Source organism: Pan paniscus, chromosome X, assembly GCF_029289425.2.
Source record: "Pan paniscus chromosome X, NHGRI_mPanPan1-v2.0_pri, whole genome shotgun sequence".
In the NCBI taxonomy this organism is placed as follows: Eukaryota; Metazoa; Chordata; class Mammalia; order Primates; family Hominidae; genus Pan; species Pan paniscus.
This window is the reverse complement of record NC_073272.2, coordinates 43,253,154-43,278,550: the sequence shown is the minus strand read 5'-3', so window position 1 is coordinate 43,278,550 and position 25,397 is coordinate 43,253,154. Positions and strand designations below refer to the sequence as shown.

The following is a 25,397-nucleotide window of genomic DNA, read 5'->3' as shown; positions in this document are numbered from 1 at the left end:
AAACGCCATCTCTACTAAAAAAAATACAAAATTAGCTGGGCATGGTGGCACATGTTTGTATATTCCCAGCTACTCGGGAGGCTGAGGCAGGAGAATTGCTTGAACCTGGGAGGCGGAGGTTGCAGTGAGCCAAGGTTGCACCATTGCACTCCAGCCTGGGCAACAAGAGCGAAATTCTATCTCAAAACAAAAAAAGAAAAGAAATACATATATAGATATATGTTGTTTTTTCTTTTTTAATTGAGACAGGGTCTCACTCTGTTGCCCAGGCTGGTCTCAAACTCCTGGACTGAAGCAATCCTCCCACCTTGGCCTCCCAAAGTGCTGGGATTACAAGTGTGAGCCACCATGTCCCACCAGTTTATGATTCTGAAATGTAGAATATATTACTTCCTGTTGGGCAATAGATTTTGAAAATTATGTACATTTAAGACCATCTCTATAAAATACTTTTACATAGACCCAAAAGAATTTCTAAGATATCTATTCTGTGCAATTACTCTTAAATATAACTATATCTAGTACACTTACAAGTCTCATTTTTCATTTTCTCTAGAGAAAATACTGCAGCCTCTTTTAGTCATATATCCTGACTGAAAATTATGAAATTAAAGGTTTTAGACCTATGTTTAGGTTATGTTTGAGTATTATATATGTATAGGCTATGCTGACTAAACTGAATGATAACTCTGGTTTTGGCTATATGGAGACATATCAAAAGTTCTGATTTAATTAATCATCTCACCTAATTATCATCTAGGACCTAATTATTAAGTATAATCAACCCAAATTCTTTAACATCTCTACCTTGAAATGATTTTCTTGACTTTTGGTCATCTCTGTTCAGCCTCAAACTCTCCAAATTCTCCACCCTTTTTAGGGCTTTTGAGTTCAGTCATCTGAATTCTAATAGGATGATTATCTTTCAAATTTCTTTGTCACACTCCTATTGGTATGTTCTGGTGATACACTTTCTCCCCTCAGTATATTTCCCTGTTCACTCAGGAATATGACTATATATTACCTTGTTATTTAGGTACAAAGCCAATTATTCTATATCTGATACTTGTATATTTTGTATTTAGATGTTTTAAAATGTACCCTCCTGCCATGACTGTGTATTGCCTTGTTATTTAGGTACAAAACCAATTATTTTATATCCAATACTTGTGTATTTTGTATTTAGGGTTTAAAAATATACCCTTCTGCCATTGTGCCTATCAAACTTCATGATGCGTGTTTCTGAGCTCAGGAAATACCAAAAAGGGAGTATTCGGTTTTTGGCTTTTGTCTTCAAGTCAGCAATACATCTTTGTTCAGCTCTTGTGTTCCTCAATAACTTTGTTCCCTCCTTAAGTGCATTCAGTAGTTAAACTTAGCAGAAATCTGACCTAACCATTTTCTTGTTTTCCACTTCCTTAAATGCCACACAGAATCATCTAGCCAGAAGCATTCCATTTTGATGTTTGACATATTGACATTTCAAGAAAACTATAATTATGATTAAGAATTCTTTCTAGTTCTTAACTACAAATTAAAAACTTGTGGTGCTCTTTTTCTCTGAATTTATAATCTGCCTTCTCCTTTCTAGGTTAATTTGCTTGATAGAAAATTACAACTTTAATATTATTTATCTTAACAGATTGTGAATAGTCTAATTAACTCAAAAGTATTACGTTTCGCCCTTAAAAGATACTAAATTATACCTTCTAAATTAAAGCAGGTAGAAAACTTCTTTGTCAAGGGTTTAATAAACCAGAAAGTTTGAAGAACTACTTGTATAAAATCTGATTTTTTAATTGTTGTATTACATTATTGCTATCGATGAGCAATATTACATTATTAGCAATCAGTAGCAATAATGTAATACAGGGGTTGGCAAACTATGACCTGGGGGTCAAATCCAACCCACTGCCTATTCTTGTATATAAAGTTTTATTAGAACATGGCAAAGTACATTAATTTGCTTATTGTCCATGGCTGCTTTCACACTACAGTGGTAGAACTGAGTAGTTGCAAAAGAGATCATATGACCTTTAGAGCCTAAAATACTTACTGTCTGATTATTTACAGAAAAAAAATTGCTGACCCCTAGTATAGTAGAAATCCTTGAACTGGGGAGAGTAGTCATTGAATGTCAATTATGTCTACTCTTCATTATGTCTCTAAGTTGACAGAGACCTTAACAGGTTGCTAAGCCTCTCTGGACCTCAGTTTTCTCATCTGCAAAATGAGTCCCTTAGAATGAATAATCTCTAAGGTTGATTCTCAAACTAATAAAATTATATGAATCCGTGACCTATTTCAGAATGATGTTGCTGTTTTACATAATGGCTTGCATTGAATATTTAAACCACCTGTCGTCACTGGGTTCAGACAACTAAATATTAGGTGGGGCACCTAATATGGGCTTACACCTGTAATCCCAGCACTTTGGGAGGCTGAGGCCATAAGAGTGCTTGAGCCCCAGAGTTTGAGACCAGCCTGAGCAATATAGTGAGACTCAGTTTCTATTATTTAAAAAAAAAAAAAAAACTACATAAACAAAACTGCTAGTCATAAGACAGATAAATTTAAAGCATACTACTATTGTTTCAAAAGCATTTGCATCTCAGGGCTCTTTTAGATACTGTTTTCCTAGTAGTATAGGTATTTATTACAGATCTTTGACAATAGTAGCAAGAACAGGCCTTGAAGCGTATAACTAACATCTTAAGAAATACAGTTGTACTTCATTTGGAAATAAAAATAAAGCATCTCTAAAAGCCTAGTTTCCGTGTGTGGGAAACGTGATTTGATATATAAAAATTCCATTCCCACCCAGCTTTTAGGAAACATGTATAATACGTAAAGTAAAATAAGTTTTTATAAAAAGAAGAACCCAACATTCACTACTGTTTTTTCAACATGGTAGCTATAATTCTGCATAAGAACCTTTCATGCGTAACTTTAGACTTTCGGAAACCTCAAAAGTTACCTGGAATGTTAACATCAATATCACTTCTCTCTTTTTGCCCTTCCCTTTCTACAGTAAGTAAACTTTGTGGAAATATATTTTATTAATGTTTTCTGGCCAGGCGCAGTGGCTCACACCAGTAATCGCAGCACTTTGGGAGGCCGAGGTGGGTGGATCGCTTGAGCGCAGGAGTTCAGGACCAGCCTGGGCAACATGGTGAAACCCCATCTCTACAAAAAAATACAAAAGTTAGCCAGGCATGGTGGCACACGCCTGTAGTCCCAGCTACTTGGGAGACTGAGATGGGAGGATCACTTGAGCCTGAGAGGTTGAGACTGCAAAGAGCCGAGATTGTGCCATTGCACTCCAGCCTGGGCAACAGAGCGAGACCCTGTCTCAAAAAAATAATAATAATGTTCTCATATTAGCAGATACCTAAACACAAACAAGTTTTATCTTTCCAGAAAAATTCAAGAGTTAATATTTAAAATTTAGACTTAGACTACTTAGGTGATTTGATAAACTAACTAAATGAGTGATTCTACATAGACCAGCAAAAGGCTGTGCTCATGTTCTAGATCTTTATTAGTAGAGTTAGTAATGATATGCACTTACAGAATGCTTTACAATTTGCAAAGCACTTTCATTAATACATTATGACTTTTGCCAATCCTGTAAGATAAGTCCATTTTAATATTCTTTTTTTTTCTTTTTTGAGACGGAGTTTCACTTTTGTTGCCCAGGCTGGAGTGCAATGGCACGATCTCGGCTCACCGCAACCTCTGCCTCCCGGGTTCAAGCAATTCTCCTGCCTCAGCCTCCCAAGTAGCTGAAATTACAGGCATGCGCCACCATGCCGGGCTAATTTTCTGTATTTTTAGTAGAGACGGGGTTTCTCCGTGTTGGTCAGGCTGATCTCAAACTCCCGACCTCAGGTGTTCCACCCGCCTCGGCCTCCCAAAGTGCTGGGATTGCAGGCATGAGCCACCGCGTCCGGCCCGTTTTCATATTCTTACTTTACAGATAAGAAAGCCTAGAGAGGTTAAATAATTTACTCCCAAATACCACATGTTCTCCCTTATAAGTGGGAACTAAGCTATGGGTACACAGAGGCATGCAGAGTAGTATAATGGACACTAGAGACTCAGAATGGGGGAGGGTGGAGGGGCAAGGGATAGAAAATCACCTGTTGGGTACACTGTACACTACTCAGAAGACAGATTCACTAAAAGCCCACACTTCACTACTGTACCATTTATCCATGTAACCAAAAACCACTTGTACCCCTAAAGCTGTTTAAATAAAAAATAAAATAAATATGATTTACTGAAGTAGTAACTCCCAATATTTTTCCACTCTACAGTCCTAAGGGATGTCATGCACTCAAATGGCAGTGATTTCCAACTAGGAATAAGGGGAGGCTATGCATATAGCTTAAAAGAGTCATATGTAGTTGATTCTGTTGTGTGGCCTGATGGAGAATTACTATACAAAAGTAACACATTGTCATTGTTAAAACAAAAAGAGGGAAAAAAGATTTTAAAAAGAAAAATGACACATAATCCTACCACCCAGAGATAATTAATGCTATTAACATTCTGGTGTATACGCAGTCTTTTATATCCATATTAACTTTTTTACCCAAAAATGAGATTATAATATACATTGATTTTAAACCTTTTTCATGTAATTAATCACAGACATCTTTTCATTCCACTAAACACCCTTCTACAACATCATTTTATAATAACTGCAGAATATTCCATCCTGTGTTACATGTTTGAATTCAAGATGTAAGTGGTTTCATATACTTCTACAATTCCCGATTAGTTATTCTGGTATATGCATATGTAATTTATTTCAAGGAATCTGAAATAATTTAAAAACTACCTCTCTTCTAGCCATCATCTCCTATATTGACTTAATGGATAATCCTTAAGATAAATAATTTGTTAAATAACTTATTTATATTTGTGTATTTGTTTTAATAATCTATTTTTTCATCTCTTTGTTTTAGGGTGCAGTACTAGCCGCTGTGTCAAGTCACAAATTCAACTCATTCTATGGGGATCCCCCTGAAGAGTTACCAGATTTCTCCGAAGACCCTACCTCCTCAGGTAATTGGATAATTCACTTATTCACCTGTGTGAGTCATTTGGCATTTACATCCATTCTCTCCCATTGTGAATAAACTTTTTCTGTGCATTTAGTTAAATCCTCCAACGGATTCTAAGGAAGTTTGTCAGCAACCAAATCCTGTCTACATGTGTCTTGTTCCTTTTCATTTTAATACCAAAGTTGCTTTCTCCTGTGGCTCCAAAACCAACACTTCACTTTTTTTTCTTTTCACCTCAGTAATACTTCTTCCCCTTTCCACACTCTAGACCCAGCATTGCACTCCATCCAATCCAACATCCTAGTCAGTCTTTTGGGATCTTTCTAATTACCTTCTCTCTCAACAAAAACTTCTAATATAAGCTTTTCCCCAGGTCAGTCGTATCAGATCAGACTGTGGGCAGCACTGCTTTGAATGGAATCTTTCAGTGTAGAGCTGTCTTGTGAGTTATCTCCTGAAACAGTTACCAAGTTCTTCTTTCTGTATAAAAATCTATAACACGGACAGGCATGGTGGCTCATGCCTGTAATCCCAGCACTTTGGGAGGCCAAGGCAGGCAGATCGCCTCAGGTCAGGAGTTCGAGACCAGCCTGGCCAACATGGCAAAACCCCATCTCTGCAAAAACACAAAAATACAAAAAAAAAAAAAAAAAGCCAGGCGTGCTGGCCTGCGCCTATAGTCCCAGCTACTTGGGAGGCTGAGGCAGGAGAATCGCTTGACCCGGGAGGCGGAGGTTGCAGTGATCCGAGATCATGCCACTGCACTCCAGCCTGGGCGATAATGCGAGACTCCATCTCAAAAAAAGAAAAAAAAAAATCTGTAACACATGCATACAAGTATCCAAAGGGGAAGAACACAGAAGAGTTATTTGTTTTGATGAACTGTATATAAGTACCCCTGAAACAACCTGCCAGTGTTCACAAAATCATTTTATAAGCCAGTGCAGTGGTGTGCGTGTGTAGTCATAGCTACTCAGGAGGCTGAGGCACCCGGCTCAGGGGGATCACCTGAGCTCAGGAGTTTGAGGATGCAGTGAGCTGTGATCACACCACTGCTCTCCAACCTGGACAACAAAATGAGACCTCGCCTCTTAAAAATTAAGAGATAAAAGGCCAGGCGCAGTGGCTCACGCCTGTAATCCCAGCACTTTGGGAGGCCGAGGCGGGCAGATCACGAGGTCAGGAGATCAAGACCATCCTGGCTAACACGGTGAAACCCTGTCTCTACTAGAAATACAAAAAAATTAGCCGGGCGTGGTGGTGGGCACCTGTAGTCCCAGCTACTCGGGTGGCTGAGGCAGGAGACTGGCGTGAACCCGGCAGGCAGAGCTTGCAGTGAGCCGAGATCACGCCACTGCACTCCAGCCTGGGCGACAGAGTGAGACTCCGTCTCAAAAAAAAAAAAAAAATTAAGAGATAAAAAAATAAAAAACCGAAACCATTTTATAAAATGCTCAGATTTCCATCTTACCAGTGTAATATTCTCAAGAATCATTTGCTAAAAACCCATAGGGTCCATTTATATGTATATGTAAATGTGTGTGTGTGTGTGTGTGCGTTCTAAATTTTTATTTATGCGTTTTTTATTTACTTAACTCCTGAATCATGTGTCCTCTGGCCTCAGCTTTTTTTCTTTCTTTCATTAGAGCCACTCCATATTTGTCATCTTTGATTTTTGTACTCTTGGACTAGCTTCATCAATATTCATATATTACCACTGGGACTGAGGCCCTGGGCCCTTCCTAGAGCCTGAGGTTTTTGTCCCACAGTTAGTAATATAGGAAGAATTACTGTGCTAATGCTTCTTTCCTGTTGATACCATGAGCATCTGTCAGTATTTATGCTTCTCCTCTCCTCTGTTTATACATGTGTGTGCACCTACACATTCACATACATACACACAGAATTTCTTACCAATTAGTATGTGCTTGTACCTTGTGCAAAATGACAAGATCTTGAGGTGATGGATACCCCATTTACCATGATGTGATCATTATGCCCATATCAAAATGTCTCCTGTACCCCATAAATGCATACTATGTACCCACAAAAATTTAGAACTTTTTTAAAATGACAAGATCAACTTTCCCATTCCAGCAGTTATACAGTTCCTCATTTTGACCTTTACCGATTAGGATGTGAATCTTCCTCTTTTGAGTGAAGGTGATTTCCAAAAACATTCAGAAATGGGAATCTTAGAGAAGAGACTCTGAGGAGAAAGCCTTGCCATTTTTCTCTTGTGCTGACTTGGTCATTATCCAGAGCCCTTCCCACATGAAAGGCAGGGATCTAGTTGTGTTTATAGGTGTGGTCCCCAGTGCTTCTTATTGTTTCACGTCTGTCTTTTCTTCCACTCCATTTTGTTTCCTCCACCTGTAACTTCTTTTGTTAGCTGAAACCTCCGTCTTCTCTCCTCACACTCAGATTACAGTGGACCCTATTTAAGGGGAGTGGATCCAGTAATGGTTTGTATTGTCATACTGTGGCTGTATGATATAATCACATGCTTATAATATATTTAGGATAAATCTCTTTGAGATTTTAGGTCAAGATCTCTACTACCATTTTCATCTTTAGAAATGGAGCTAAAGGCTGGGCATGGTGGCTCATGCCTGTAATCCCAACAGTTTCAGAAGCCAAGGCAGGAGGATTGCTTGAGCCTAAGAGTTTGTGACCAGCCTGGGCAACATAGGGAGACCCTCTACTTTGTAAGAAGTCAAAATATTAGCCAAGCGTGGTAGCACACACCTGTGGTCCCAGCTACTAGGGAGGCTGAGGCAGGAGGATCACTTGAGCCCAAGAGGTCAAGGCTGCAGTAAGCCGTGAGTGCATCACTGCACTCAAAACTGGATGACAGAACAAAACTCTGTCTCAAAAAAAAGAAAAGGGGCCAGGCACAGTGGCTCATGCCTGTAATCCCAGCACTTTGGGAGGCCGAGGTGGGTGGATCACTTGAGGTCAGGAGTTTGAGACCAGCCTGGCCAACATGGTGAAACCCCCATCTCTACTAAAAATACAAAAATTAGCCAGGCATGATGGCCACGCGCCTGTAATCCACCTGAGGCAAGAGAATTGCTTGAACCCAGGACACGGAGGTTGCAATGAGCCGAGATCGTGCCACTGCACTCCAGTCTGGGTGACAGAGCAAGACTCCATCTCAAAAACAAAAGGAAAGGAAAATAAAAAGAGTAATACTCTATGCATTTAGGAAAATATGAATATTTAAAATAACAGTTTAAAAACTTGTCATCTAATAAGAAGTCAAACATGTTTAGGTATATTGTTTACGATGTAAAACAATTTTTCTATAAATGATAATTTTCTATTTTGATTATTGAAATTCATACATTATGCATTTACTAGAATTCATTTAATCTTATGTTGAACTGTGTATTGCTTGAAGTGGTGCTGGGCACGGTGGGTCACTCCTGTAATCCCAATACTTTGGGAGGTGGAAGTGGGTGGATCACTTGAGGTCAGGAGTTCGAGACCAGCCTGGCCAACATGGCGAAACCCCGTCTCTACTAAAAATACAAAAATTAGCTGGGCGTGATGGCATGTGCCTGTAGTCCTAGCTACCAGGAGGGTAGGGAGCCAGGGCTGAGGTAGGAGGATTACTTGAGCCCAGGAGGCAGAGTTTGCAATGAGCTGAGATTGCACCACTGTACTCCAGCCTGGGTGGTAGAGTGAGACCCCATCTCAAAAAAAAAAAATTCAATGTTGAAATATTCGTTTCTCATATTTCAAATCAAATAATTCAGAATCAGAACCCAACGTTTGATGTCTGAAATCCCAAACAGTTCCAGTGATTGTACTCATGGAACATGAGGGCTCACTTTGGGGTCGGCTGGGGGACCATGCTTCTGGTGGCTCATGTAGTGGGCCGAACTGTGGCTTGATAACCTGCTTGTTCTAAAATCATACTGTTTGTTGTTTGTCCATATGCTGCCTTCCTCCTAGGACTTCTAGCAGCAGAAAGTAGGTATCCCTTTGTTTTCCTTTAAGGTGTATCTTTTATGCAAAAGTGTTTGGCTTTGCATGGTTCGTAATCAGCTTGACTTTTTCCTTGGCTGTTTGTGTGTAGTTGTTTAAGTATTAATTTTAACACTGCCTGGTCATAAAATTAAAACTTGGATATATTGATTTTTGAGGCATTGTTGCACAAACAATATTAAGTTCTCACTTCTTTCATAAGAGGAAAAAAGACAGTGTTAAAATTTCAACGGCACTTAATACTTCACATCTGAATTTCACATACGAATACATTAATTCTGGGGAAAGAGTAACATTTGTTTTAGAGTTTGCTTTCAAGAAAACTTTCAGGGTAAGTGAATTTTTCTTTGACAATTATATCACCTGTAAGTGGTCTTTATTGCTTCCTGTTACTGAGTCCATTTTCAGTTTATTTGGACCTGTGAAATAAATTCTGAAATCATATCTCTTAACAACTTTTACCATCAGATAGAACATTTATAAGGAATAATGTAATAGCTAGATTTTAATTACAAAGGGGCATAATTTGAGTTTGGGAGAAAATTAAAATGTAAGAAATGTACACACAGTTGAGTACATGTAAAACTGAGGCAATCTGAATAAGATGGGTGGATTGTATCAATGTCAGTATTCTGGTTATGATAATATACTATCGTTTTGTAAAATGTTACCAACGGGGGAACTGAGCAAAGAATACAAGGGATCTCTCTGTATTATTTCTTACAAGTGCATGTGAATCTACAATTATCTCAATAAAAATTCTAATTAAAAAAATAAACCTTTACCTCAAAGATAAATGAGAAAGCCTGGGTACTAATGATTGAATTCATTTTCACAGTTTCTTACATTAGTTATCTGTAGCTCAAATTGCAGCTGATTTAATATAAATCTTATAGTATATTAGTTACCTATTGTTGGGTAATGAATTACCTTAAAACAGCAGTTGTCATCTCACAGTTCCTGTGGGTCAGGAATCTGGGTGTGGCTTAGCTGTGTGCCTCTGGCTCAAGATCTCTCATGAGATTGTGGTCCAGTGCTGCTATCTCACCGGAAGGCACAACTGCAGGAGGAATCCTCTTCCAAGCTCAGTCACATGGTTGTTGCGAGGCTTCAGTTCCTTACTGGCTGTGGTCCTCTTCACAGGGCTGGCTGTTCACAGCATGGCAGCTCACTTCCCAGCACGAAAGATAAAAGAGGGGGGCAAAAGTGAGAGACAGTGCCCAAGACTGAAGACACAGTCTTTACAGCCTAATCTCATAGCGACGTCTTATCACTTCTGCACTATTCTGTTCATTAGAAATGAGTCAGTAAATCCAGCCTGCACTCCAGGGGAGGGGACTGATTACACAAGGGTGGAAATACCAGGAGACCAGGTTACTGGGGCCCATCTTAGAGGCTGCCCACCACGTACAAATTAATAACTATTAAAATGTAAGATTCTTCCCATCTAGATTTAGCGCTCCTCTTTTTTTTTTTTTTTTTTTATCAGCCAACCTGTCATGTTATTTGAGAATGGGCATCTTGGATGTATCAGTAGTGATTTTCCTTAGTTGTAAAGCTTTACACGAGTGGGTACTTAATAGCAGAATGTTATTAAAGTACTTTGAAAAATCTGTGCTCGAAGATGTTTCTATATGGAAGCATAGACTATTTTAATAATCATAATGGCATTAGAGATTATAACATCTATATACGCTGACAGAATACATATGCAGAGTTTACTTCCTTTAATAAATTTCAAGGTATCTGTACCATAATCTACATATGGAGAATCTAAAGCATGTATCACCATATGTAAGTTCTCATAACTTGAGTTGGATATGGCACAGATGCTTATGTCCAAAATAGAGTTTCCATTACAGGATTCATTATTGCTTATAACTTGATTGATAACAAAGAATTTGCTTTGTGCAGTGGGAATAAAAAGTATTGAACAGGGTGTGGTGATAGAGGGAAGAGATTGGCTGCAAAGGGACAAGAGAGAACTTTTTTGAAGTGATGACAGTGTACACTTAAATGGCGAATTTTAACTTAAAACAGTATACCTTAGTAAGCAGATTTTTTTTAAAAGTATTGTGCTTGCAAGGAGGGGCTTTGATTGAGTAGGTGATAATGTGTGTGTGTGTAGTAATACAATGTATTAATTGATCACTAATATAATAGAAAAGGTATTGATTACTCTTAGAAGAAGCTAGGCTAGATTCAGATTCTAGATTTGCTCAGTGATGCTGAGTTTCATAGCTATACATTGTAAATTAAGAAATACACACACATTGAGAATTTAATGTGTTATTTTGTGAAAATCTGAGAAGCAGGAATGGGATTTAATGATCTCAACTGTCATCCATCTGAAAAACCTAACTTGTGATTTTAAATAAGATGGCATACTGCCTTCCACTATTCCCTTTTAAAAACAGGAAATGTCCCTGCTCTTATCTTTACGAAGTTTTATTTATGAATAAAGTTTGTACTATTTTTTAAAAAAAAAGAAATACACAAATCTTTTTTGAAACAATTACAGTGAAAACTTGGGTATATCAAAACTCATTGAATGGTACACTTAAGATTTGTGTATTTCATTCTATGTAAATTTTACCTCAGAGAGAAAAATAAGCATTGCAATCTTTGCTGAAGTCTTTAAGGGTGAAGTGTACTAATGCTGGCCACTGCCATTTAATTTGAAATGAATGAAAAATACGTGAACTGATGGATAGATGGGTAGACATGTGATAAAGCAAATACAGCAAACTGTCAACATATGTAAGATCTAGGTGGTGGGCACGATTCTTTCAAACTTTCTGTATGTTTGAAGCTTTTCGTAGTAAAATGTAAGGGGAAAAACTTTTAAGACATACTCAGCCTACTTTAACACTGAGAAATTTTTAGTCTAAACATTTGACTGTTTATTTTTCTGTCCTCCTTTTGGGTTATTTTTACTTCGTCAACCTTTTTATGAGACTTCCACTCTCGTAATGAGATTATTCTAGACTCAAAGCTTTTATTGACCTTAAAAGCATATTTCTCTTTAAAGAAATAGAAACATTTTTTAAACAGTTGACATATTTATGCTTTTTTTGACTATTATTTCATAATAGTAGCAGAAAACTTTTGAAAAACTTGTTTGTACTGGTGAGATTATTTGAAAAAGTAGAAGTACTCAAAGTTAAAATGTGCAGGCCAGTCATGGTGGCTCGTGCCTTGCCAGCACTTTGAGAGGCTGGGGTGGGAGGATTGCTTGAGGCCAGGAGATTGAGATCAGCCTGCACAACATAGTGAGATCCCATCTCTATTTAAAAAAAAAAAAAGTATGATTATAAACCTGATTTTTAGATACAAACTTTATTGCCAAATGAATTATGAAAACAAAATACTATTCTGAAGGCAGGGCATTATAGTATCTAATAAGTTCATGAATGTGGAAGTTTGGACCAAGGGCTAGGAAAAAACCTTATATGGTAAATCAAATTGAGATTAAAGAGAGAACAGAAATTAGACATCACGCCTGTAATCCCAGCACTTTGGAAGGCCGAGGCGGGTGGATCACGAGGTCAGGAGTTTGAGACCATCCTGGCTAACACGGTGAAACCCCCTCTCTACTAAAAATACAAAAAAAAAAATTAGCCAGGTGTGGTGACGGGTGCCCGTAGTCCCAGCTACTCGGGAGGCTGAGGCAGGAGAATGGCATGAACCCAGGAGGCGGAGCTTGCAGTGAGCCGAGATCACACCACCGCCCTCCAGCCTGGGCGACAGAGCGAGACTCCATCTCAAAAAAAAAAAAAGAAATTGGACATCACCTCATTACCAAATGCAAATCATTCTGATGCATTGCTGAGGATAAAACATGATTTTGTGGGTGGGGGACAGTCTCTTATGGAAGGAACACTGAATTAGGAGTGAGACCTGGGTTCTAGGATTTGATCTTCTGCTTATTGCCTGTGGCCCTTGGAAAGGTTATTTAACCCTACTGAGCCTCTGGTTTTTCAAATATAAAAACACTTGCTGACCAAGCACGGTGGCTCAATGCCTATAATCCCAGCACTTTGGGAGGCTGAGGTGGGAGGATTGCTTGAGCCCAGGAATTTGAGAATAGCCTGGGCAACAGAGAGAGACCCCCAACTCTACAAAAGACTTTTTAAAAAATTAGCCAGGCATGGTAGCGTGCCTGTAGTCCCAACTGTTTGGAAGGCTGAGGTGGAAGGATTGCTCAAGCCCAGAAGGTCGAGGCTGCAGTGAGCCAGGATCACGCCACTACACTCCAGCCTAGGCAACAGAGCAAGATCCTGTCTCAAAACAAAAAAAACACTTGCCTGCAGAGACAGGGTTATTGTGGAATCACATAAGGTAGTAAGTATAAAAGCACTCTGGAAATTATAAGCTGTTAATACAAATATAAGTATTAAAATAATTTCAAATGTGGCTTTAAGGAAACAGTACTATACAAGAAATTGTTTTCTGTGGTTAAGTCTTTCTCATACTTTGTTTTCAATTCTTCAGAATTTACTCAGAAAAAAATCATTTTAATCAGGCCATTTTATGAAGTGTCTTGGTACAAAGGACTCTGCAAAGTACACCCCAGAATACAGAGGTAAATAGGATACCTACAGTCCTGCCGTTAAATCAACTGCCCTCTGAGGTGAACTTGTATACTTTTTATTGATTGATTTTGTTTTCAAGATAGTTACAAGTTTATTCAGAGGTTTTATAGGAAAAACAGCCTTTTTAGTCTTTGAGAAAAATAGTTATTTTATATGTGACAGTATTGATCTTCAAAATGAAAACTAGTAACATCTTAATTAGCATGTGCTGCATGTGTTATATTAATAATCACTACTGCCTCGGGGTTTAAAATCTAAAACAAATAGCAATGGAGAAGCCCGAGAAGTGTCTTTGTGTCTATTTATATCTTATAATGAATTGAAACACCATGGGATTTTTAGATGGTTGGTACTGAACTACAGATATCAATTATACACACATCTATCCAACCAAGAATGTGTTCTGTGGTTCTGTTTGTCATACCCAAAGAAAGAAATAACGGAACTAGAACAGGTGTTAATGGAAGGTGTTAAAATAATCAAGGGTGAAGACAGATTTTGAGGTTAAGCCAAAAATATGTATTTATTCCATTTGAAAAGATGAAGGAGAAATGGAATAAAAACTCTCATTTTTCTACCTAATTACAGAAACTTAAAAATAGGGGCACTTTTCAGAGCTTGAAATAGACAACTTGAGTACAACTAGGGAAGTGCTTCTTTTCATGATTGAGAACCCATCAAGTTAATCATATTTGGGTACAAGATAAGACTATAAATCAGTTCAGAAGAGGTGACAGATCCAAGGAGGTTTAATAGACCTGTTGGAATTGTGGCTCTTGTCTACTTTAAATGCCTGCTAACAGATGCCTTTGTGCTTTCCAGCAAAGTATCTGCTGGTCCTGTCAACACAGCTTTGATCCTGTGTGGGGGTGGTGAATTCCTGCTCATCCACCTCTCTGCGGCTCCCCAACTCCTCCCTAGGCAGCCTGTGTGTCAGTTTGTTTTTACCTCTTCTATACCGTTTACTTCAGGGTATAATATGCCTACTTCACACACCAGTCTGAGAGCCCCTTCCTCAGGGCCAGTGATCATATCTCTGATTTCTCTGAAGCCCTTGCCTAGTACCTAGCAAAAAGCAGGAATATTCAATAAAGATTTTGGGGCCAGGCACTGTGGCTCACGCCAGTAATCCCAACACTTTGGGAGGCCTAGGCGGGCGGATCACTCGAGGTCAGGAGTTCAAGACCAGCCTGGCCAACATGGTGAAACCCCGTCTCTACTAAAAACACAAAAAATTAGCTGGGTGTGGTGGTGTGCGCCTGTAATCCCAGCTACTTGGAAGGCTGAAGCAGGAGAATTGCTTGAACCCAGGAGGCGGAGGTTGCAGTGAGCTGAAATCATGCCACTGTACGCCAGCCTGGGCAACTGAGTGAAACTCTGTCTCAGGAAAAAAAAAAAAGATTTTGGTTATTGTCTGACCCAGTAGGGCATTGTTCAAGTTCTTTTCCAACCTCCATATTCATGCATAAACCACACAACTTCTTGTTGAAGGTTTCCTGTATGTTTGTTTCCTAGCATAGCCTATTAGTGTAGTAAGTTAGGCAAAACATAGACTTTGAAGCCAAACAAACCCAGGATTGAGTCCTGGCTCCACCATTTACTAGTTATGCCCTTCCATGAACCTTCTGAAGCTCAGTTCCCTATCTAGAAGGTGGGATAATATATCTGCCTTACTGTGTTGTCCTGAGGATGTTCCTGGAACATAATAAACACTCAAGAATTGGGAGCTGCTGTTAGTGTTTCCTTAAGTACTTAATTCAGTGCATACTTTGTAGATATTATAAAATGAATAAAATAAAGAGCTGCCTTAAGGACCTTACAGCTAAGGGGAAAAAAGAGTGAACAAGCACACACATAAGTAACTCATGGAGTGCGCTGGTGGTACAGGAATGGCATGGAGCACTTGGGAAGTTCACAATCCAACAAATGATACATCTCTGGTCTGGTACAGCCAAAATTGCTTCCTGGTCTTGAGACTGACCATCTTAGTATTCACTTGATAAAAGGTTGTTTTTGCTTTAATCTTATATTATTAATAAACTGCTACATAAACTGTATATCAGCATGAGCAATGCTGGTAAAAGGCCGAGCACGGTGGCTCAGGCCTGTAGTCCGGGCACTTTGGGAGGCTGAGGCAGGCGGATCACTTGAGCCCAGGAGTTCGAGACCAGCCTGGCCGACATGGTGAAACCCCGTCTCTACTAAAAATACAAAAATTAGCTGGGCGTGGTAACCTGTAGTCCCAGCTGCTTGGGTGGCTGAGGCACGAGAATCGCTTGAACCCAGGAGGCAGAGGTTGCAGTGAGCTGAGATCATGCCGTTGTACTCCAGTCTGGGTGACAGAGTGAGACTCTGTCTCAAAAAAAAAGAAAAAAAAAAACTCAGTAAGATTTCACTAAGATAACTGAGTGAAGATGATAATTAGGTTTCTGTGGTATCAGCTGAATTTTTTAATATACAAAAACGGCACTTGATTAGTATTTTTGTTATTGTGGTTTCATAAGTCCAGAAGTTTAGAACTGGCTTTAGTAACTTGATAAACCTAGCATCATTTAATTCTGTTGTTGATGACATGCTGGGGTCAGGGGGTCAGTGGGACATTTGGGACTAATTTCTTCACATCATCTCTTGCTTTCCAAGGCTTTCAGTAAAGGATGAAGAGAAAATTGGCTTTTAACTAATTTCCAGATTTTTTGATGGGGGGGGGCACTCTGAACAAAGTAAATCCTGAGAAGATCAGGTAGAAGGAAGTGGATTGGGTTAATACCTCTTTAGGAATAACAGAGGAGATGAGGACTGATTTCTGCCATTTATCTCTTTTATCCCACTTAATATCCACTTAATGTTTTCAGTGAAAGGATACCAATAGCCTGGCAGGCGTAATTCAAAATTTAATATTATCCAGCCGGGCATGGTGGCTCACACCTGTAATCCCAGCACTTTGGGAGCTCAAGGCAGAAGGATCGCTTTAGCTCAGGAGTCCAAGACCAGCCTGGGCAACATGGCAAAACCCCATCTCTATAAAAAATACAAAACTTAGATGGGTGTAGTGGTCCCAGCTACTCTGGGGGCTGAGGTGGGAGGATCACTTGAGCACAGGAGGTCGAGGTTGCAGTGAGCCGAGATTATGCCACTGCACTCCAACCTGGGCAACAGAGCAAGACCCTGCCTCAAAAAAAAAAATTATCCAGGCCAGGCGCAGTGGCTCACGCCTGTAATCCCAGCACTTTGGGAGGCCAAGGCGGGCAGATCACGAGGTTAGGAGTTTGAGACCAACCTGACCAACATGATGAAACCCCATCTCTACTAAAAATACAAAATTAGCTGGGTGTGTTGGCACGCACCTGTAATCCCCGCTACTCAGGATGCTGAGGCAGGAGAATCGCTTGAACCCGGGAGGCAGAGGTTACACTGAGCCAAGATCATGCCACTACACTCCAGCCTGGGCAACAGAACGAGACTCTGTCTCAAAAAAAAAAAAAAAATTATCCATAGTTCCTTCAACAGACGAATGGTCAAACAAACTGGTACATCCACACAACAACCTGGATGAAGCCCCAGATAATTATGCTAAGTGAAAAAATGCAGTCCCAAAAGGTTACATACTGTATGATTTCATTTATTCTTTTTATTTTATTTTATTTTATTTTTTAATTTTTAGAGGGACTCCTCCTTGCAGACCAGGGCTACCCCATAGGCAGTATGCCCAGAATAGGAGCCTCATTTATTATCAAAATGACAAAATTGTAGAAATGGAGAACAGATTAGTAGTTGCCACAGGTTAGGAGGGGATAGGGTAGGAGGGGAATGAGCATGGCTATAAAAAGGCAGTGTGAGGGATCTTTGTGATAATGGAATGTTTTATAGCTCGACTGTATCAATGTCAATATCCAGGTTGTGATATTGTACTACAGTTTTGCAAGATGTTACTATTGGAGGAAAGTGGGTAAAGGGTACATGAGACCTTTGTGTTATTTTCTTTTACAACTGCATGTGAATCTACAATTATCTCAAAATAAAAAGTCAAATTTTAAAAAATAGCTACAGTAATTTCCACGTGGACAGCCACACAGTATGTGGCTTAAGACCCAAATCTTTAACATAATTAAATAGAGCTACAAAAATCAGTAGCTTATATAGCATTTTGTTTTGTTTTGCTATTGTAGAAAAACTTGGAAAGTATGGATAAGAACAGAATGAAATAGAAATAGGACAGTAAAGATAACAACTGTAACACTTTTGCTGTGTTTCATTCTGTTTTTTGTTTTTCCTGAGTTTGCATATATGTTTTGTTTGGTTTTTTATCGTAACTGGGAATATACAGTTTATTTAGTTTTGCATTCTGCTTTCTTGAATTCTATATCATGAAGATTTCTCTGTGTCTTTGAAATTCTTCAAAAACAATTTTCATTTGGCTACATATTCCATTATATGGATATTCTATAACCTATGTAATCATCCTCTATTAGATTTATTTTCCATTTTGTATGATAATATCATTATATATAAATCTTCCATTTTTTTCCTTAAGGTGGGTTTTTGTAAATGGAATTACTAAATCGAAGTGCATGAACATTTTTAAGGCTTTTTGATATATGTTACCAGATTGCTTTCTGGAAAAGTGGTACTGATATATATTCTCACCAATAATTGCATGAGAATGGATAAGGTCTAAGTCAGGAAGAATTAGAAACAGAGTTCTGGAGCATAAAGATTTTTATCTTTATCAAAAATATAATTTCTCAACCACAGCACTACTGACATTTTGGGCCAGATAATTCTTTGTTGTGGGGGCTGTCCTGGGTATTGTAGGATGTTCAGCAGCATCCCTGACCTCTACCCACTAGATAGCAATAGCTGCCCTCCCGCTGTAGTTGTAACAACCAAAAATATCTCTAAACATTGGGAAATGTCCACCTGGGTAACAAAATTGCCCCTGGTTGAGAACCACTGATCCAAAGACTTAAATGTGCAATGAGACACTTATTCTTAGAGTTTCTCTACTGTGTACTAATGTTCTGAAGCTTAGCTCCTTGGAGCTCTTTTTTTGTGGAGTATATATGTGTATTCTGCATATCGCCTGCAATGTAAAAGAGGCTGATCTTTTTTTTAAGGCTGTGTAAATGGTTTTGTTACTCCTCATTGTGTATCTTTCCCTACTGACATCTACCTGGTTTCCTGGTTATGAGAAGAAACTTAAAGTGATGGCACTTCCATTTGCTTTGCCCTACAAAAATGATTTGCCTTGAAATTTAATACGGTATTTGGAAGCGTCAGTCAGCGTACCTATACTTTGTCTTTATCTTCTGAGTAAGAAGGGTAAGAGTAAAACAGAATGAGAATGACTTTGGGTCTCTTGAGTCTGTATGTAAAGGAAAAAAAAGGAGTGGACTGGGATTTTTGTTAACTAAAGTTCGAGTCTTAAAAACTAAGAAGCCTATTTTAAGCAGCAGGAGTTCCCAGTTGAAGGTCTGTTCCCTGTATCTACAGCTGGCTTTACCTTCAGTTCTTGATGGAATGCACGTGGGTAAAAGGCCAACCTTGTTTCTATAATATTTCAGAACATCTTGGAGTCCTGAAACCCATACTCTCTTCCTGACATAAAACTTGCCGTGTCCAGATCTTCTAGTGCTTAGGTTATACTTGATAAATTTCATTAATTCAAAGAAGATAAGCTGCAGTTTCCTCTGAAAAATGAAGAGCACACAAATACATTAATAAGAACATGAACTCTCTGAAAATACTGTGTCCTTAAATGATATGAAACTCATTTAAGTCTATCCTTCAGTAAAGACACTAGCCTTTGAAGTTCTGATATGAATTCATTGTTCTTAAGTGTAAGATTTAGGTTTAAAAAGTTAGTTTGACATTGACTTTCTATACTGGCTGTTTCTTTTCTGTTTGTCCCCCTTAGGAGCAGTCTCACAGGTGCTGGACAGCCTGGAAGAGATTCATGCGCTTACAGACTGCAGTGAAAAGGACCTAGATTTTCTACACAGTGTTTTCCAGGATCAGCATCTTCACACACTACTAGATGTAAGTCTGTCTTTTTATTATTCTTGTTTTTTGGTGAATTGAATATTGGCCGGGCACGGTGGCTCATGCCTGTAGTCCAAGCACTTTGGGAGGCAGAGGCGGGTGTATCAGGAGGTCAGGAGACCGAGACCATCCTGGCCAACATGGTGAAACCTGGTCTCTACTAAAAATACAAAAATTAGCCAGGCGTGGTGGCGCATGCCTGTAGTCCCAGTTAGGACTGAGCTGAGGAGGCGGAGGCACAAGAATCACTTGAACCCAGGAGGCGGAGGCTGCACTGAGCCAAGATCACACCACTGCACTCCAGCCTGGGTGACAAAGCAAGACTCTGTCTCAAAAAAAAAAAAAAGAAATTGAATATTTAGCATACCTTTTTACTTTACATAAATTCTCAGATGTCTATCATAACAATCCTTTTCAGTTGCCTTAAGTCTATGAGAAATGTGGGAAATCATCCATCAAAAATTCATGATTGAAATACAGTATATGGCCGGGCACCGTGGCTCATGCCTGTAATCCCAGTACTTTGGGAGGCCAAGGCGGGTGGATCACCTGAGGTCAGGAGTTCGAGACCAGCCTGACCAACATGGGGAAACCCCATCTCTACTAAAAATACAAAATTAGCCAGTTGTGGTGGTGCATGCCTGTAATCCTGGCTACTCGGGAGGCTGAGGCAGGAGAATCACTTGAACCCAGGAGCTCAAGACCAGCCTGGGCAACAAAGCAAGACCCCATCTCTACAAAAAATTTAAAAAGCAGCTGGGCATGGTGGTGTATGCCTGTGGTCCCAGCTACTCCAGAGGCTGAGGCTGAAGGATCACCTGAGCCCAGGAATTCAAGGGTGCAGTGAGCCGTGATCACACTACTGCACTCCAACCTGGGCAACAAAGTGAGACTCTATCTCTAAAAAAAAAAAAAGGTGCAGTATCTTCTGAATTTTGTAAACAGGTGCCATACATGAACTCCAGTCAAATTAATGACTGTGAGGCCGAGCCCTGGACAATATTTGCATGCATGTGGTTCTGAATCTCCAAACTGAGCTATTTCTAAATGAAAGTTTAGGCCAGGTACGGTGACTCACGCCTGTAATCCCAGCACTTTGGGGGGCCAAGGCGGGCGGATTACCTGAGGTCAGGAGTTCGAGACCAGCCTGACCAACATGGTGAAACCCATCTCTACTAAAAATACAAAAATGTGGTGGGCACCCATAATCCCAGGTACTTAGGAGGCTGAGGCAGGAGAATCACTTGAACCCAGGAGGTGGAGATTGCAGTGAGCCGAGATCATGCCACTGCACTCTAGCCTGGTCAACAGAGCGAGACTCCGTCTCAAAAATGAATGAATGAATGAATGAATGAAAGCTTAATCATCATGAATGAAATAAACCATCATTAGAATGTGCCCTCATACCCTACATCCCATAAATAAGGCTTATTAAGCTCATTTCACAGCTAACAGGCTACATTTTAATAATATAATCAATGAAGAATTCAAGTGACTGCCATATAGAGAAATCTAATCGTTTAAAAAATTTTAATATTTAAATGTTTGTGGTATACATTAAGGAAGAAAAATGGCTATGACGAACTCTTGAGGAGCAGCTGTTAAAATGTTGGATTTTCAGTCTGGGTGCAGTGGCTCACTCCTATAATCTCAGCACTTTGGGAGGCCGAGGCGGGAGGATCACTTGAGGTCAGGTGTTTGAGACCAGCCTGGCCAACATGGTAAAACCCTGTCTTTACTAAAAATACAAAAATTAGCTAGGCATGGTGGCGCACGCCTGTAGTCCCAGCTACTTGGGAGGCTGAGGCAGGAGGATCGCTTGAACACAGGAGGTGGACGCAGCAGTGAGCTAAGATCACACCACTGCACGGTAGCCTGGGAGACAGAGCAAGACTCTGTCAAAAAAAATTGGGCCTTTCATTTTTCTTTCTTCCTATGTTCCACATACCATGGTTGATTTGGAATTGTTTTGTTTTGCAGAATCAAAACGAATTCTTCTGCCTTTTTTTGTTTGTTGTTTGTTTTTTGTTTAAGACAGGGCTCTCCCAGGCTGGCTCACTGTAGCCTTGACCTTCTGAGCTCAAGCACCCTCCTACCTCAACCACCCAAGTACCTGGACCACAGGTGCACCACCACACTCAGCCCTTTTTTTTTTTTTTGAAGAGACAGGTCCCACCATGTTTGCCCAGGCTACCAGGCTGGTCTCAAACTCCTGGGCTCAAGCAGTTCTCCTGCCTCGGCCTCCCAAAGTGCTGAGATTACAGGCATGAGTCATTGCCCCAGCATGAATTCCTTTTTAAGGATTCCAAGTAGGGACACCCAGGGGGCATAGTTTTATGGACCATGAATTAATTAAGGCTAATTAATCCCACTGAGCCATTTTAGGAAATATCTTTACCATTTTTATGTTATTTCTGTTAACTCAATAACATTCTAAATAGCTAGGTATGAAGCCATAATTTTAAGGCTGACAAAAAGAAACAGGATTAAGTTCCTAAGAAAAACTAAAGATTATCTATGACTTTATTTTTTCTAGTCATGTTCTTAAAATAATAACAAGCTCAAAATTTGAAGAAGCATTATTAGAATTTGTTTACAGGAAACAAAACTGCCAAACTGAAACATTTACATTAAAATGGAGAAGTACTGTGATTCTACTGAAAGGGAAATGCTCTCTGAAAGCCTTTGAATTTGAGTAAAACACATTTAGTTTAATCTGTAGTTAGAAACTGATACAGAAAACTCTAAATATTTGCTATCCAAGTAGTTCCAGCCTGGCACACATACGCAGCTTCTCATTTTGTGGGAAGAAATACAGAGGCATGAGGAACTGCTTGGTCCAGCTTGTTGCAGTATGCCTGTATTTAAAAATTAAAAGCACTGGTGCTAAGATGATCTTTGTATGAAATGTATAGATCAATTAGTAAAGTACAATTTGACATTAGTTTGCTAGGACAGCCATAACAAAGTACCACAAGTTGTGTGGCTTAAAACAACAGAAATTGATTGTCTCATAGTTCTGGAGGCTGGAAAGTCCTAAATCAAGGCATTGGCAGGGGCATGCTCCCTCCAAAGGATCCAGGGAAGAATCCTTCCTTGTCTTTTCCAGTTTCTGGTGGTTGCCTGCAATCCTTGTCATTCCTTGACTTGTAGATGCATCATTCCAGTCTCTTTTTCCGTCATCACATGTCATTCTCTGTGCGTGTGTGTCTGTGTATTTACATGGCCTTCTTAGAAGGACACCAGTCATTGGACACCCTAATCCAGTATGACATCATCTTAATTAATTACATCTATAAAGACACTTATTTCCAAATAAGGTCACATTCTGAGGTTCTGGGTAAACATAAATTTTGAGTGAGGGACAATATTCACCCCAGTACAGCATGGAAAACTGATTTAACCCTGAATTAATTCTTCACATGTGAGTGCAAATTACACAAATCTAATATAAAATAATGAAATGTTACCCTGTCATCCATTAATTATGCTTTATTGGGAATTGGTGTTAAAGTGTTATTTATGTCTTGTAATGATATTTTGAATCAGTTATGGATTGGAATTTGTATGTGATACATTGGAAGGTCAGTGGGTGGGTGAGTTTTTGATGGACTGAAAAGCCATGTTTTTTGGATTAAAAACATTTTACAAGTATTATTTGGTAGTAGTTTTCAGTCTTCTCAGTTTCTAATATAAATTTTCCTATTAAAATAATAAATGTTTAGTTTGTAAATCACCAGTGTTACAAAACATTGTTAAATGACACATCTCTCTGCCAAACTTTGACAACTAAGTTTTAAACATTAACTGGCTGTCTGTCATACCTCTGAACAGCTGTTAGCATTTGTTACGCACTGCTGTTTCCATAGTAAATGCCCCCACCTAATTAAGATTATTTTTGTAAGAAGTCTTAAAATTGTGGTTTCTGAAAATATAATGGGTGATTAGATTAATATAGCAATTTATTGATGAATTTTTAAAATTGCAGTAGCAATTAATTTAGGAGTCTTTATAATATTAATTTATAAGTAGACTTTTATAATAGACTTAGTAACTTTTAAATATTGCATTAGCAATTAACTGATACTTGGAATCTTTCATATTTTGTATGGCCAACATCTTTATTATAATTTTTTACCGTTTAGGGAGAGTTAGCATTTTTCCATCTGGCCTGGAGTTAGCCATGGAAAACTACAATTCTTGATTTACTATTTCGCTTTTTTGAGATGACATTAAATTAGTAGCCATATTTAGAAGAGCTTATTTTTAGAACTCAGAAGTTTCCTAAAGGAAAAAGATGGAACTTCTACAATAATCTGGAGATAATGTTTTTGAGCAATTTGGGGTCTGAGAAGTAAGTTAAATACAATGTTAGGTTTGGATATTTAAAGAGATTGCCAATCAGGAAATGCCAAAGCTAAGTTTCCCAAGAATTTGTAGTCCAGCCAATTTGCATTTAAATGTCTAGAATAATAAAGCCTATCTGAGGACCTTCAGAGGATGAGCTACTAGTAATTTCTCAGGGCCCCATCCAGTCTTAAGAGTCAGCTTTGGCAATTATGAAACCAGCTGCACAGTGGGCCCCTGCCCAGTGGTGGTGGTCTTTGTGCTTCTTGCCTCCTGGGGCTGTAGACTGAAGCGCATTGCTGTTCCCTTTGAATTTGAGTGTCTCTCCACTGTTTTCTAACTGGAGGGGCAAAACCTCCCATATCTGTTTCCCTCCATGTATTGAAGTAGTATTGTCAGTGTAAAAGTACGGCATGAAACAAAATACCTGAAAGCTAGAAATACCATATGTCGTGAATATTCTCAAAGTATTTTTCCTTCTTTCTTAATGTAAATAAATGTCAATAAACTTAGCAAAAAAAAAAAAAAGCCACTAAGCATATGGTTCTTTGTTAAGCAGCAATAGAAAACTGATAGAACCAGGAACAAGATGAGGATTGTCCACTCCCCACTTCTATTCACCATTGCCCCAGAGACTCTGGCCAGTGCAGCTAAGACAAGAAAAAGAAATTCAAGGCATGAAGATTGGAAAGGAAGAAGTAATATCATCCTTTCCCAGAGTTGTTATCTTGCATGTAGAAAATACTAAGGAATCCACAAAAAATCTAATAGCATTATAGGCAAGCTTAGCAAGGTCACAAGATACCAGATTAATATACACACATTATCTAAATTTCTATATGTGAGCAAAAAATAACCCAAAAATAAAATTAAAGAAATATTCACAATATTATAAAAAGAATAAAATAGGAATAAATTGAACAAAAAAAATGTAGGATTTGTATACTGAAAACTAAAAAATGCTGCGAAAGAAAGATCTAAATAAATGAGCAAAGATATACTGTTGGATTGGAGGACTTAATATTGTTAAGATGGCGCTTTTCTCCACATTGATCTATAGATTCAGTGCAGTCCCTATCAACATCCCAGTAGGATTTCTTTGTAGAAGTCAACAAGGTGATCCTAAAATTTATATAAAAATGCCAAAACAATTTTGAAAAAGAAAAAAATTGGATAACTGATTTCAAAACTTACTATAAGGCTATAATAATCAAAATAGTATGGTGTTGGCATAAGGATAGATATACAGATCACTGAAACAAAAAAGAGTCCAGAAATAAACCCTCACCTTTATGGTCAATTTATTTTCAACAAGATTGCCAATGCAATTACATGGAAAAGGGGATAGTCT

General features: G+C 38.9%; 1 protein-coding gene across 20 annotated transcripts in view; it reads left to right on the top strand.

Annotated features, from left to right (window-relative positions):
- CASK (calcium/calmodulin dependent serine protein kinase) overlaps window positions 1–25,397 on the top strand; it is a 407,307-nt gene that overhangs the window by 294,921 nt on the left and 86,989 nt on the right. For 11 of the 20 annotated variants that reach the window (XM_063601767.1, XM_063601763.1, XM_063601768.1 and 8 more), the window contains exons 10-11: window positions 4,974–5,073; window positions 19,575–19,696. In XM_063601767.1, coding sequence (XP_063457837.1) covers window positions 4,974–5,073; window positions 19,575–19,696 — 222 coding nt within the window. Of the gene's footprint in view, window positions 1–4,973; window positions 5,074–9,032; window positions 9,051–19,574; window positions 19,697–25,397 lie in introns of all 20 variants that reach the window. The other 9 variants (XM_034949880.4, XM_034949879.4, XM_034949885.4 and 6 more) reach the window with 1 other exon arrangement.